Raw genomic sequence first — 15,921 nt, 5'->3', positions numbered from 1 at the left:
ACCCCACCCAAGAAATAATTTTGTTTAAATTGAATTGTTTTATATTGGCATTTTTCACTTTTATTGTTGGAAAATGTAATGTATTTCCATTGACCTGTCATGTTGGTGTCAACATATGTCTTATCATTGCTTTCTTTGAATCTACTTATGAAAAACATAACTATTAATGCTTTATTGACATGAATATTCTTTTATTGACATCCTCTTTCTTCTTTTTTCTTTTTTGTTTTCTTTATCCCCATTTTTACATTTTGGACATCTTTATTACCTTTTTCTGTCTTTGATTTCTGTCCATTCCATTATGAAGTGACAATGATTTGTTAACTCAAACTAGAACAATTGCAATGTCATTGGTGAAATGTGCCAGCAGTGACACTCAGGACCAGTATAAGCTGGTCAAAGATATATCTTTCTAAAGACCACTTGTATTTAAACAGACTGAAAGAGAATCAAAAATTTTATAATATATTAAATTGAAAAATAATTTACGCTACTATGTATTCTGAAAGGAACCCTGTACACTTCTTGATCAGCTGCCGTGGTAGTACACTGCCATAAAGCAGAGTGGGTGCACTTGGATTTCCAAAAACACATTCCTCAAACCTTGTGCACAAGGGCTTATTTGAGTCTTGACCCTTTGGAGGTCAGAATTTTCAAATGCAGTTTTATCTTTTTAGCTACTTTTTGATGAAAAATCTAAAAATTGTTTACTAATAAGTTATCCTTTGGTTTCACAATGTGTTGGCACAGTTTTTTTTCCCCATTGGCCCACTCTTTATTTACTAGCTCCTTTACTGATTTTTGAGTACATTTTAAAATAGTTTATAACTCAGATTGGCCATCATCTTATGCTTTAGCTCCTTGACTTTCCAGTTCCTCTTAGCCCTCTTCTATAATAGCACAACTTCACGGCCTACCTCACTCTGACTTTTTTTTTTTTCATTTCTGTACCCTTTGAGAAAAGCTTGGGTATCCCATCTCCCCATGTTAATATTTTAAATTTAGATTTAGAGATAACTTGAATGTTACTCTCTTTTCTTTGAAAGTGGCCTTTATACTTTTGGATTGTGTGAGGGTTGCCCCATGGGCATGGTTTTTAAAGAAGAAAAGAGGTAACTTTTTTGGCTAGTTGAACAGAAATTTCTCTTATGATTCCCTTCAAGGACTTAATGTCCCTTGAATTCTTGGGAGATGTTTTCTTATACAAGTAGTGACGTTAAATCTAAGAAATGGTAGATGGCCGTAGGAGACAGGGAGTGGAGCTGAGCACAAGGAGAAGCAATGACGTAAATAAAAGGAGAAAAAAAAATCCACATTTTAAGCTAATTTTAAAAATTCAGTGATGAGGAGCAAAAATGATCTCTAGCAAATGTTGCCAACTAGTACTAAATTCTTTCAAATCCTAAAACACATATATATACACACAGAAGCATACACACACAAAAAGCATTGGCGTACTTTAGTAAGTGCATAAAGATTCTACAGGGAGGACTTGGCTATAATTTGAAGCAATTGCAGGTCTTTGCTCTTGGCCTTGTAGCACACTTGATTCCTGGCATACACATCCGAGCATAATATATAACAATGTGGCTTCTTCACCTAGTGTAGACATAAGTACTATACTTTTCATGGTTTTGTAAAAAGGCAGTAATGCACGTATTATACTTTGAAAATTAACTCCTTATGCTTTACATAAGTGGTAAAGGCTATATTGCTTTGCATTGTTAATTACGAACAAGAAATAAAGCAAATTTGAAGATAGTATTCTGGGCATATTATGTATTATATTGAAAAAAAAAATCACAAAACAATTTCTAGACATTGTGTGGCTCTTTCACGTTTGAGTTTGTGAGTTTTTCCCCAAACTTTGTTTTCATTTAGAAATGTTTCTATTTCCCCATTTTTCTTTTATTTGTCTTCTTCACCCTTTTACACCCTAGTTCTAGCCTCAGTTTTACCCAAAGTTGATTTGAATTACACCAGATTGCAGCAAGCAGAGAAGGCGCAAATGGAAATTGAAGATGAGGACAAGAAATATCTACAAGAGTATCAGAGTAAATTCGACAGTCTGCAGAAACAAATCTCCCAAAAGGAGAAACAGTTGTGAGTATTTTACTTGGAAATAAATACTTGTGTTAATATAATTTCTCCCTGTTTTCTTCCACCTTTTTTTAGCACATAATAGAAGAAAACCTGTATTTTCATTTATTTAACGATGCTGACTAGATTGTAGAACTTCCCTTAAAAAAAAAAAACTAGGAAAAAAAAATAACAAACTAGAAAGCACAGTTGTGATAAGATTTATGTTTTTGCTCCCTTTATTGTTTATAGAGTTACTTTCAACCTTCTTGCTATCTTCTTGCTCATGGAGAGTTTTATTTTTTTTGTTTGTTCAGCATTAATCTGATGGCCATTATGTTTCTAAATACTGAGTATAGTAGATCTTCATAACTCCACAGAGTTTATATTATCAAAGAACATGATGTTTTCTGAGAATATTTTTATTAGTACTTCATATGATAGATCTACATATTACCAGCTAGGAAAGATGCCAAAAAAACAAGCTGTAGGCGAAGTTTTATACCATTTTTTATAAAACTAAAACTGCATAGGTGTATATTTACATATAGAAAAGTTTTAAGAATATAGATTCTGGGGACTTCCCTGGCAGTTCAATGATTAAGACTCCATGCTTCCACTGCACTGAGCTTGGATTTTATCCCAGTTGGGGAACTAAAGTCCCACGTGCCACACAGCAAAAAAGAAAAAAAAGAATACAGATTCTGGGAAATGATTATCTCAAGGGAGTAATGGCAAATTGAGAGTAATGGCAATTGATAGTAAAAGTAAAATTACTTTTTACTTTTTTTAGATCAGTATTTTTTTACCCCAAGAAATACGTATCATTTTTGTTATTAAAGAAAACAGCAAAACAGCAATAGAAAATTGTTATACATTATGTTTGAAAAAAGTTAAGTTCACTCAGTTGTGTCCAACTCTTTGTGACCCCATGGACTATGCAGTCCATGTGTAACGTCATTAAGCAATATCATTTACCAGATATGATGTGTTAATTTAAGCTACCTTTAAATCCATTGCTTAAAAAAGCAACTATACTCCAATAAAAATTAGTTAAAAATATCCATTGGTTGAGGTGTTCTTTTCTGTTCTTGATGATTTTCTGTCTAGTGGTTCTATCAATTATCAAGAGAGGATTTGTTGAAATATCCTAACTATAATTGTGGATTTGTGTATCTCTACTTTCAGTTCTATCAATTTTGGCCTCTTGTATTCTGGAATTCTGTTTGGTGCCTGCACATTTAGCATTTCTTTGTCTTCTTGGTGAATTGACTTTTTATCATTTTATAATGTTCCTTTTTTGTCTCTGGTAATTTTATTTGCTCTGAAATCTACTATATCTCATATTAACATAGCCACTCCTACTTTCTTCTGATTAATGTTTTTATGTAGTAAACAAAAGATCAATGTTATGTACATCTTCTATCTTTTTACTTTCAGCCTAATCTGTTTCATTATATTTGAAGTAAGTTTCCTATAGTGCATGTTTTTTATCCATTTCGTCACTCTCTGTTTTGATGATATATTTAGCCCATTTGTATTTATATTTGCAACTTTTCACTACTGAGAGCAGCGTTTTACTACTTTGAGGGAAACGTGGAAGCCTTACTTCCACTTAGACCTTTTTACACTCTCATAATATAATTTGCTTCAACATTTCCCCTATGTAATATTGAGAACTACATCAGACAATGATATAATTTGTGTTTCAACCATTAAACATAATTTAGAAAACTTTCTATTGTTCTTTCTTTCTTCATGATGCTCCAAGTTTTCCTTCTTTGTGTCTGAAGAAGTTCATTTAGCCATTTTTCTAGGGTAGGTCTGTTGGCAGCAAACTTCTTAGTTTTCTTTCATCTGAGGTCTTGATATCAACTTTATTTCTGAAGGGTAGTTTCAGAATAGCTTTAGAATTCTGAGTCGACAGTTATTTTCTTTCAGGACTTGAAAGTGTTGTACTGCTTTCTTTTGGTCTTCATAATTTCTGATGAAAAGTAGACTGAATCATTGTTCTTCTAATTACTCTGAAGATTCTTTCTTTGGATTTATGCTATTTCAGCTTTGGTCAGCTTCTTCAATTATTAGGCTTATGTTTGTCAGATTTGGACAAATTTCAGTCATTATTTCTTCAGATATTTTTTTCAGTTCCATTTGCTTTCTCCTCTCCTTTCTGGGACTCTATCATAATGTTAGATTTTTTGTTAATGGTCCTACAGGACCCTGACACTGTTCTTTTTTTTTTTTTTTTTAGTTTTCTTTCTGTTGTTCAGATTGGGTAGTCTCTGTTGTTCTGTTTTTTTTTTCCTTAATAATTTTATTTATTTGTTTATTTTTGGCTCTGCTGGGTGTTTGCTGTGCAGGCTTCTGTCTGGTTGCGGTGCTTGGGAACCGCTGCGGTGGTCCCCTCGTTGCAGAGCACCGGCCCTGGGGCGTGCGGGCTTCCGTAGCTGTGGCGTGTGGTCTCCGCCGTTGCGGCTCCCGGGCTCTGGAGCGCAGGCTCCGTACTTGGTGGCGTACAAGGCTTAGTTACTCGCGGGACCTCCCCAGATCGGGGATCAAGCACCCGTCTCCTGCCTTGGCAGGCAAATTCTTTACCACTGAGCTACCAGGGAAGCCCCTGTTGTTCTGTTTGGAAGTTCATTCTTTCCTCATCTTCTTTTCCTGTCATTCACTGAGATTCATTGCATGTATGTATATATAAATGAATCCTATTCATTGAGATTATTGTATTTTTCAGTTCTAAGATTTCCATTTGATTCTTTCTTTCTTCCAAAATTTCCTTCTTTCCTTCCACAACTTCTTATTCATTAATTTGTTTCAAGCATATTCATTTTTTCTTTCTCAGAGGAGATAAAATATAAACTTTATTTTAAATGATAGTCAGAAGTCTAGGTCACAATCTGGGCGGGAGAGGGAATTTTCAAGTGGAGGAAATTACATTTTTGCAATTTTTTATTTGTTTTGTATTTTATCGAACTATAGTTGATTTAAAATGTGTTTTATGTGTAGAGCAAAATGATTCATGTATATATATATATATATACATATACATATTTATAAAATATATATATATATATTAGATTATTTTCCTTTACAGATTATTACAAAATATTGAGTACAGTTCCCTGTGCTATACAGTGAGACCTTGTCGGTTATCTGTTTTATATACAGTGGTGTGTATATTAATCCCAAAATTTTAATTTACCACCCCCTGGCCACCTTTCCCCTTTGGTAATCATAAGCTTGTTCTCCGTGTCCATGGGTCTATTTCTGTTTTGTATGTAATTTTTTTTCCCCAAGATTCCACATGTAACTGATATCATATGGTATTTTGTCTTTGTCTGGCTTACCTCACTTAGTGTGATAATCTCTAGGTCCATTCATATTGCTGCAAATGGCATTATTTCATTCTTTTTTATGGCTGAGTAATATTCCATTGTAGAAATATACTACATTTTCTTTATCTATTCCTCTGTTGATGGACATTTAAGTTTCTTTCATGTCTTGGCTATTGTAAACAATGCTGCAGTGAACATTGGGGTGCATGTATCTTTTTGAATTATGATTTTCTCCAGATACATGCCTGTGAGTGGAATTGTAGGATCAGGTGGGGTTTTTTCTAACCCTGTTTTTATTTTTTTTAAAGAATCTCCATACTGCTCTCCGTATTGGCGTCACCAATTTAGATTTCCTCCAACAGGGTAGGAGGGTTCCTTAAGCATATTTTTAATTGGTTATGGGAACATTTTTATGATGGTTGCTTTAAAATTCTTGTCAGTTAATTTCAGCATCTGGAATTATCTGACATGTTGTCATCTGTTGAGTTTTTTTTCTTATCCAAGTTGAGATTTTTCCTGGGTTTTGGTCTAACAAGTGTTTTTCAGTTGCTTTCTGCACATTTTGGGAACTATGTTATAAGACTGCATCTTCCTTAAATTTTATGTTTTAGCATCGTTCACGGAAACCACACCAGCAGTGGAATCTAGACACTGACCATGGACCCTTCATACCAAGTAGGGGTAGAAGCCCAGGACTGTTCCTGGATGGAATGGAGAAGGGTGCCTAACTAGTGGGCAGGGATTGAAATCTGTGCTTTCCACTCATTGACACTGTGGAGTGAGAAGGTGGTACCTTGTTACCATGAAGTGGGGATGGAAATCCAGGCTGTCCTTTTGGTCTCTCTTGACACCATCCTGGAGGAGAGAGAAAAAGGTACCTCAGTGACACTAAGCAAGAGTAGAAGTCTGGATTCTCCACTTGGCCTTTGCTGACATTGTGTGGAGGGTAAGAAATGCCTTGTTACTGATGCATATCGAAGTCCAGGCTCTCCATGTGACTTCCACCAACATCACAGAGGCGGCTGGGGAGGGATAGCTCATTACTGCTGGGTGGTGGTCAAAGTTCAGGCTCCCAAACTGGCTTTCTCTGATACTACCACAGGTGGATTGGAAGGCATACCTCATTAGTGCCAGGTGAGCATAGAAATTATGCTCCCCACTTGGCTTTTGCTGACAGTGGTTGGGGTGAGCATGGTTTCTTCCTCTGGTGTTTTTTGGAGTAGGGCGTTTATTGTTGAAATAAAGTTTCTATCATGCTAGGCTGCTTATTCCTGGCTCTTTGGCAGGAGAGAGTAGGCTTTCCTTGGGACTTTTTTCATCTGTGCCCATTGCTGTTTGTGCGTGTGGGATTTTTCAGCACCCAGTCTGAACTTTTAAGGAAGCAAAAGGAAGCCTCAGGGCACTCCTCACCAGTGTTATTACTTGAATCCTGGGGTTCCTAGCTGGTCTGCTTTCTTCTCTCCCCCCTTTCAGAATATTCTTATATTTGTTTATATATAATGTCTGGGGTTTTTAATTGTACTTAGTTGGACAGATAGGTAGAAATGTGTTTACTCCACCTTGTCCAGAACCAAATTAAGTTTCTTTCAAATCTACCATAAAAATAACATTTTGAGAAGCTGGTATATAGAATAAGGCTTTAGGCCAGGGAATATTACCTTGGTTGGAAACGTACATCGTTTGTACATTGTGAAACTAAAACCCTCCTGTTTTTCTACCTGCCCCTGCCCCCCACAAAAAAAGAAACCACTTAGCAAACCAACATTTTCTCTTAATCTTTAAAGTTTCACAAAAGCACTTTCAGGACTTTCTTGGCCACAGAAATCGAAAGGAACATTTAAGTCATCAAGTTTATTAATGGTTCCAAGGGTTTTCTTGTTTAATTCCTTGTGCCCTGCCAAAATGGGAAAAATGTGAAAAGCAAGACTGGAACACTTAGCCAGTCAATAAAAGACAATCTTGAAACTTTAGTAATCTGTGTTACTGAATTGCTTTTCTAGAGTTTGACAGAAGTGTAGGTAAGACAAGTCTAATATTTATTCTTCAGTGCTGCCTCTATTTGATCACTGCCCAAAGGATGACCCAAATAATGCTCCAGGGACCTGGCCCTTCCCAGTAGGACTAACCTACACAATAGGACGCTGGTAGGGCTGGGGAGAGATACTTGTCCCTGCTGAAACCGTGAAAGGAATTTTATTTCTCATTTGGTGCCATTTTGGTAGAGCATAAACATGTTGACAATTTAGAGATCATAGGAATCCCTGATGGCTGAGAAAATTTGGAACTGTTTCTATAGAAATAGGCAATTGGGACTTTATCCAAGGAAAACAAATTCCTTTTTTTTTTTTAAACACATTTCCTTTTTTCACCTAAAATGGAAAAAACTTTTGGTTTCTTAACTCCTCAACCAGGAATTGAACTCACCACACCCCATTCAGTGGAGTGTTGACCACTGGACCTCCAGGGAATTCCCTGGATATATATGTCTTCTTTATAACATTTTGATGAACATCATTTTTTGTTATGCATAGATATTTTTGCTTCTTAGAAAGAGGAGACATGCTACATACTCTTTAGTATCTTGTTTATTATATTTATTATTGATACATCATGGACATTTTATCATATCAATTATTGTAGGTCTATACCATTGTATCTCAGTTAACCTCAAGGAATCATTTAGCCTGAAAAAAAATGTGCTTTATTGTTTAAATTTGCATATATTTGATTACTAGTGATAGCCTTTTGTATTTCTTTTGTGAATTGTCAGTTCATATCCTCTATTTTTTTCCTCTGTGGTGTTCAGTTTTTTAATATTTATTTGTAAGAACTGTTTATGTATTTATTCTGGGTCTTTCACATACAGTGAAAATGTTTTCCAAGTTATAGTTTATTTTTAAACTTTGTTCATAGTGTTTTTTATTCATTTAGGCATTTTACAGTAGATTTATTATTTATTTTTTATACATTGTATATTTTATATAGTTATAGTTTCCCTTTTTTTCCTTATGGTGTCTGCCTTTGGTGATCAACATGTGTTTTGACAGTATATGTAAAATAACTTATAATCAAAATTTTTCTTTTGCTTTCTCACTCAGTTTTTTCTGATTCTGGATGATGAGGCCACTCAACACACTCTGTACTTTGCTTACTCAGTGATAGCAATATATACCTGTCCCTCCATATCCCTTTTAAATCTGTGGTGAAATAGTATTTATCAACAATTTGTCAATTCCATTTTGAAGTATTTTGTCTCTTCAACTTGAATTATAAAATCTCAAATTTGCTTTCCTGAAAATAATTTGGCTATAGATGGAAATGCTAACCATATGAGGAAACAAAAGTGATTTTAACACAAAAAATTAAAATAATGTAATACTGTGATATTCTCAATATTATGACATAACATTATAATTAAAATGTAAAGTACAAGGAACTATAGCATTATTAGTGTATACCTTATCTGTTAACAACTGCTTATGAGATAATTATTGAAATATTTTGGGAGGCTTTCCTAAAATGTGAGTTTTTGATTACTTTTGTTTTTCCAGCTAGCACCTGTTGTTTGACTGATGAAGTAGTGCTTTCAGATGTGAACTGGCGTTTTTCAGACAGTGTGGATTTTCCTCCAGTGTCTCCTTGGTCTTAGATCTGTTCTGTAATGGGTCAGCTTCTAACAGTAATCTTGTTACTATAATCTTGTCAAGTAGAACTTGACACCAGGATTGATTTCTCTGTTACTGATGTTGAATTGACTTAGTGGTTGCTATAATTCTTAAATCAGAGCAATACTTTTCATTAGTTTGTTGTAAAAATTTTCTCTTGGCACAGAACATGGTTCCATTTCTAAGACAGAACCAAGCCTTAATAGTATGGTGTGCCTTTCCAGGCATTTTCCATGCTTATCCATGCTTATCTTATTTATGTATGTAGAATTAGTAAATGACAGATAACAAGAGGTTTTTGTGATTGACAAATTAACTGAGATATGAGATCTGAAAACCTTGTGCTACTGAGCTTGTTTTCTAAAAAGGTATTTGTGAAAGAAAATCTGAAGAATTTAATTACAAAGGTGAAAGTAATCAACCAATGAGATCCTCTTAAAGAAAGAATACATACAGCTGTCATGAGAGAAAGAGCACTGAGCTTGTCTCTGTATTGTCTGTCATTCAAGGGTGCAACTGGAAACCGATCTGAAGATTGAGAAGGAATGGAGACAGACTTTGCAGGAAGATCTTCAAAAGGAGAAAGACACCGTATCTCATCTCAGAAATGAGACCCAACAGATCATTACTCTTAAAAAAGTAAGTAATGGTGGTAAACTTTAAAAATCCTGTCGTGATGAAAGTTACTTGAAAAGACAATCAAGTTATAATTTACATGTATACAGAGGAAACAAAGTATAGTGGTCTTCTTTATTTTTTTTTTTAGTGGTCTTCTTTAAAAATATCATTAAGGGGATTAAATGAATAGAAAATAGTTGATAGTAAATAGAGCAGTTATTTTTTATAAAAAGCTGAAGGATACATTCCTATCCTTTAATGGTATGTATATGATGTGGAGTTTGTTTCTTTTAAATTGCATTTTCTGTCTTTTATTATTTTGAAGGAGTTCCTTAACCTCCAGGATGAAAATCAGCAGTTGAAAAAAATATATCAGGAACAGGAGCAAGCTCTTCAAGAACTTGGCAACAAACTTAGCGAGTAATTTCTCTTTTTTCCTTTTACTAAGTAGTCATTGCCTTTTATAAAGTTATGAGTGTGCCAAACCAAATAGGCATAAAAGTTTAATATAAAAAAGAAAGATATCAACTATTAGAAACAAAGCCAAACAAAAACTTCAAGATTAACAGATAAGGGTGTGCACTGGGGAGAGATTGTGTTAAAAATTATTTTCTAAAATGGACATAGCTCTTAGGTCCAAACATTTTCCAGTAGATGAAATCTAAGACTGTTGTTTAATTTCTCCAGATCATATTTTTCTCAGAAGTCAAATTTTCAGAATTGTTGGAGAGATCTTTTTCAGAGTGTTCTGAGAAGGAGCCACCATTGTGAGAAGTGGATGTATTTGATGCTATCTGTAGTTGGGGCTTAACTTCATATAGTATGGTTGGTTCTATCACATTGAAGTGTTACTGAGTTTCTATGAGGACAAGAAGGAGAAATGGATTTCTGTCTTTCTCACATTTTCCTCCTTGTTCCACATTGTCTGTGTTTGGGATTAGCTTCATCTTTGTGCCCTGATTGAACATATTGTCAAATATCTAGGGTAAATGCTGGAAGGTTTGATTTAGTATTGAATATACCACTGTCACATTAGAAAATAAAAAGTGTCATTTTTTTTTATAATACAGGAAATTAAAGAAAGCTACAGTGACCCATAATTCTATCACCTAAATAAATCCCTTTGATGTTTTATATGGTTAGAAAATTCAAACAGCATCAAAAGGGAACTTCCCTAGTTGTCCAGTGGTTAAGACTCTGCGTGTCCACATCAGAGTTGTGGGTTCGATCCCTGGTCAGGAAACTAAGATCCTATAAATGACGCAGCCAAAAAAGAAAAAAGTAAAATGAAGTGAGGTTGGGAGGGCACAGGTCATGCAGAATAATATGAGACATTTAATTTTGTTGAAAGGGAAAGTTAATAGTTCAGAAATAGTTTTTAAGCTTACCGTTCAGGATCTGCATTTTTCAAGTTATGACTAAATTTTAAAATTAGCATTCATTAATGTCATTCATTGGAATGGGTGAATTTAACTCAGATGACCATTATATCTGTTGAGAGTCCCTTGGACTGCAAGGAGATCCAACCAGTCCATCCTAAAGGAGATCAGGCCTGGGTGTTCATTGGACGGACTGATGTTGAAGCCGAAACTCCAATACTTTGGCCACCTCATGCGAAGAGCTGACTCATTGGAAAAGACCCTGATGCTTGGAAAGACTCATTGGAAAGACCCCGGAGGAGAAGGGGACAACAGAGGATGAGATGGTTGGATGGCATCACCGACACAATGGACATGGGTTTGGGTGGACTCCAGGGGTTGGTGATGGTCAAGGAGGCCTGGCATGCTGCGGTTCATGGAGGGTCACAAAGTCGGACATGACTGAGCGACTGAACTGAACTGAATTATCATTCATTGGAGTGGGTGAATTTAACTCAGATGACCATTATATCTACTACTGTGGGCAAGAACCCCTTGGAAGAAATGGAGTAGCTCTCATAGTCAACAAGAGTCTGAAATGTAGTACTTGGGTGCAATCTCAAGAACGACAGACTGATCTCTGTTCCTTTCCAAGGCAAACCATTCAATATCACAGTAATCCAAGTCTGTGCCACAACCAGTAATGTTGAAGAAGCTGAAGTTGAACAGTTCTATGGAGACCTACAAGACCTTCTAGAGCTAACACCCATAAAAGATGTCCTTTTCATCATAGGGGACTGGCATGCAAAAGTAGGAAGTCAAGAGATACCTGGAGTAACAGGCAAATTTGGCCTTGGAGTATGGAATGAAGCAGGGCAAAGGATAATAGAGTTTTGCCAAGAGAAAGCACTGGTCATAGTAAACACCCTCTTCCAACAACACAAGAGAAGACTCTACACATGGACATCACCAGATGGTCAATACCAAAATCAGACTGATTATATTCTTTGCAGCCAAAGATGGAGAAGCTCTATACAGTCAGCAAAAACAAGACCAGGAGCTGACGGTGGATCAGATCATTAAGTCTTTATTGCCAAATTCAGACTTAAACTGAAGAAAGTAGGGAAAACCACTAGACCGTTCAGGTATGACGTAAATCAAATCCCTTACGATTATACAGTGGAAGTGACAAATAGATTCAAGGGATTAGATCTAATAGACAAAGTGCCTGAAGAACTATGGACAGAGGTTCATGACATTGTACAGGAAGCAGTGATCAAGACCATCCACAAGAAAAAGAAATCCAAAAAGGCAAAATCGTTGTCTGAGGAGGCCTTACAAATAACTGAGAAAAGAGGAGAAGGGAAAGGCAAAGGGAAAAAGGAAAGATATACGCATTTGAATGCAGAATTCCAAAGAATAGCCAGGAGAGATAAGAAAGCCATCCTCAGTGATCAGTACAAAGAAATAGAGGAAAACAATAGAATGGGAAAGACTAGAGATCTCTTCAAGAAAATTAGAGATACCAAGGGAACATTTCATGCAAAGATGGGCACAATAAAGGACAGAAATGATATGGACCCAACCATTTCAAAATTCAAAGAGCAGAAGATATTAAGAAGAGGTGGCAAGAATACACAGAACCATACAAAAAAGATCTTATGACCCAGATAACCATGATGGTGTGATCACTCACCTAGAGTCAGACATCCTGGAATGCAAAGTCAAGTGGGCCTTAGCAAGCAACACTACAAACAAAGCTAGTGGAGGTGATGGAATTACAGTGGAGCTAAAAGATTATGCTGTGAAAGTGCTGCACTCAACATGCCAGCAAATTTGGAAAACTCAGCAGTGGCCACAGGACTGGAAAAGGTCAGTTTTCATTCCAATCCCAAAGAAAGGCAATGCCAAAGAATGCTCAAACTACTGCACAATTGCACTCATCTCACACACTAGTAAAGTAATTCTCAAAATTCTCCAAGCCAGGCTTCAACAGAACGTGAACCGTCAACTTCCAGATGTTCAAGCTGTATTTAGAAAAGGCAGAGGAACCAGAGATCAAATTGCCAACATCCGTTGGATCATCAAAAAAGCAAGAGAGTTCCAGAAAAACATCTACTTCTGCTTTATTGACTATGTCAAAGCCTTTGACTGTGTGGATCACAGCAAACTGTGGAAAATTCTTCAAGAGATGGGCATACCAGACCACCTGACCTGCCTCCTGAAAAACCTGTGTGCAAGTCAAGAAGCAACAGTTAGAACTGGACATGGAACAACAGACTGGTTCCAAATAGGAAAAGGAGTACATCAAGGCTGTGTATTGTCATCCTGTTTATCTAACTTATATGCAGAGTATATCATGTGAAATGCGGGGGTGGATGAAGCACAAGCTGGAATCAAGATTGCCGGGAGAAATGTCACTAACCTCAGATGTGCAGATGACACCACCGTTATGGCAGAAAGCAAAGAACTAAAGAGCCCCTTGATGAAAGTGAAAGAGGAGAGTGAAAAAGTTGGCTTAAAACTCAACATTCAGAAAACTAAGATCATGGCATCTGGTCCCATCACTTCATGGCAAATAGATGGGAAACAATGGAAACAGTGACAGACTTTATTTTTGGGGGGCTCAAAAATCACTGCAGATGGTGACTGCAGCCATGAAATTAAAAGACACTTGCTCCTTGGAAGAAAAGCTATGACCAACCTAGACAGCCTATTAAAAAGCAGAGACATTACTTTGGCAACAAAGTCCATCTAGTCAAAGCTATGGTTTTTCCAATAGTCATGTATAGATGTTACTCCTGAACTACAAAGAAAACCGAGCACCGAAGAAGTGATGCTTTTGAACTGTGGTGTTGGAGAAGACTCTTGAGCATCACTTGGACTGCAAGGAGATACAACCATTCAATCCTAAAGGAAATCAGTCCTGAATATTCATTGGCAGGACTGATGCTGAAGCTGAAACTCCAATACTTTGGCCACCTGATGCAAAGAACTGACTCATTTGAAAAGACCCTGATGCTGGGAAAGATTGAAGGCAGGAGGAGAAGGGGACGACAGAGGATGAGATGGTTGGATGGCATCACCGACACAATGGACATGAGTGAGTAAGCTCCAGGAGTTGGTGATGGACAGGGAAGCCTGGTGTGCTGCAGTCCCTGGGGTCACAAAGAGTTGGACATGACTGACTGAACTGAACTGAATGTCACTCACAGGAGTAAGTATCCCTTTTAGCTTTTACCAACCATGTGACTTAGGGCCATTTATTTAAGCTCTTTAAGCTCATCTCTGCATTTGTTAATTGGAGAGTTGTAATATCCCTTTCTCCATTTGTCAATTGGGGAGTTATAAAACACCTATAGGGTTCTTTTTCTGATTAACAGAATAAATATGCGAAAGCACCTAGCACAGTACCTTTCCTCATCTCAAGCAGAATATCAGTTTTCTTGTCTGTAAGATGAACAGGATGGATCTGAAAGTTACTTCCCAGTGCTTACATTCTAAACCAGCAACTTAAAATATAAATGATTAATTTTAATTTGAAAAGTACTTTTCATAATGACATATTTACTCTTAATTGATTTCTTACTGAAGGATTCTTATAAAGAGAAATTTTGATAGATTTTGAAAAGCTTTAAATGTTAATTATTCAGGACTTCCCTGGCAGCCCTGTGGGTAAGACTTCTTACTTCTACTGCAGGTGGATTGGGTTTGATCCCTGCTTGGGGAACTAAGATCCCACATGAGCATGGTGTGGGGAAAAAAAACCAGTTAATTATTCTGAATAAGTTTATAATTGTAGATAAACTGTCTAGTATGAAGATTAAAGTAATAAACCTGAAATATTAATATTTGGAGAAAACATGGAATGTGAAATTTTAGGATGAAATATTAGAAAAAGAAAAATCTAGACTAACCTGTGTCATAATTACTGACAGTTTAAAATAACTGAAAGAGGAAAAAACCAGCTTCTCCCTTATCCTCACTGAGGCTTAAATTCCAAGAAAAACTTTTAGTAAAGAATAAATTACCAGGACTCTTCCAATGTCGTGTTCTGTATATGCTATTCTTTCCATATAAAGAAACTTACAGATTTTTTTCCTTCATAGAGGAATGTCAGGATTATCTGAGGCTTATATAATTTAGGGATGTTTTCCTATAGTGTCATAATTGATTGTATCATATTTATTACATTCTCCTGTTTTATTTTGACCTTTCTCTATGCTTTTTTCATGCTGTGGTCAAATATTTTCAGAAACTTAAATACGTATGCCGAAATGGAATTTAATTAAAATGAATAATACAGACACCTGTTCCCTGCCTAGGACAAGGAAAAGGTGTTGTTTTTACATTGTGTTTGTTGGAACTGTAACTGATACTCTCTTTAGGAGAGTTCGGCAATTTGTATCAGGGTGTAAGGGGCAGCATGCTTTTTAGGGTCCGATTTGTGAATAAAGGCATTTTAACCAGAAATAAATCAACACCAGTAAGTTTTCATATAGAAAGTATTTCTGTAGTGAACACCATTAAGTAAGCTATTTTTATTCCATATTCAGTTTTTCTGTATATACTATTGTGGCCAAAATTCCCATCAGCGTCAGTTTTCCTTGGGTGCTTTTTGTAGATGTGAGTTCAGCTAAGAAAATTTGATTACTATGTTAGTATTTTTACACTGTGTGATTTTACATTTATTATTCTCACTGTAAGAGTTGCTATGAGCTAGATAAAAGACTAACACTGTTTTTAAGTTTTGGAACAAAGAACACTTGTAGGGCAAAGCAAGTTCCTAATGTTCTGCTTCAGACTTTAGTATTTTATGTATGTTTTAATCCAGTTATTTCATTTTTAAGTTGTTAAGAATAA

The 15,921-nt window shown here is 36.0% G+C and overlaps 1 protein-coding gene across 5 annotated transcripts in view; it reads left to right on the top strand.

The window, feature by feature from the left end:
• The window catches only part of RUFY2 (RUN and FYVE domain containing 2), a 42,456-nt gene that overhangs the window by 18,789 nt on the left and 7,746 nt on the right, over positions 1–15,921 (top strand). For 3 of the 5 annotated variants that reach the window (XM_020869877.2, XM_020869873.2, XM_070470738.1), the window contains exons 13-15: positions 1,984–2,103; positions 9,592–9,721; positions 10,026–10,120. In XM_020869877.2, the coding sequence (XP_020725536.1) occupies positions 1,984–2,103; positions 9,592–9,721; positions 10,026–10,120 (345 nt within the window). Of the gene's footprint in view, positions 1–307; positions 2,104–9,591; positions 9,722–10,025; positions 10,121–15,921 lie in introns of those variants that run through there. The other 2 variants (XM_020869876.2, XM_020869874.2) reach the window with 2 other exon arrangements.

This window comes from Odocoileus virginianus, chromosome 7 (genome assembly GCF_023699985.2).
Source record: "Odocoileus virginianus isolate 20LAN1187 ecotype Illinois chromosome 7, Ovbor_1.2, whole genome shotgun sequence".
NCBI lineage: Eukaryota > Metazoa > Chordata > Mammalia > Artiodactyla > Cervidae > Odocoileus > Odocoileus virginianus.
This window is presented reverse-complemented; position numbering and strand designations above follow the sequence as displayed.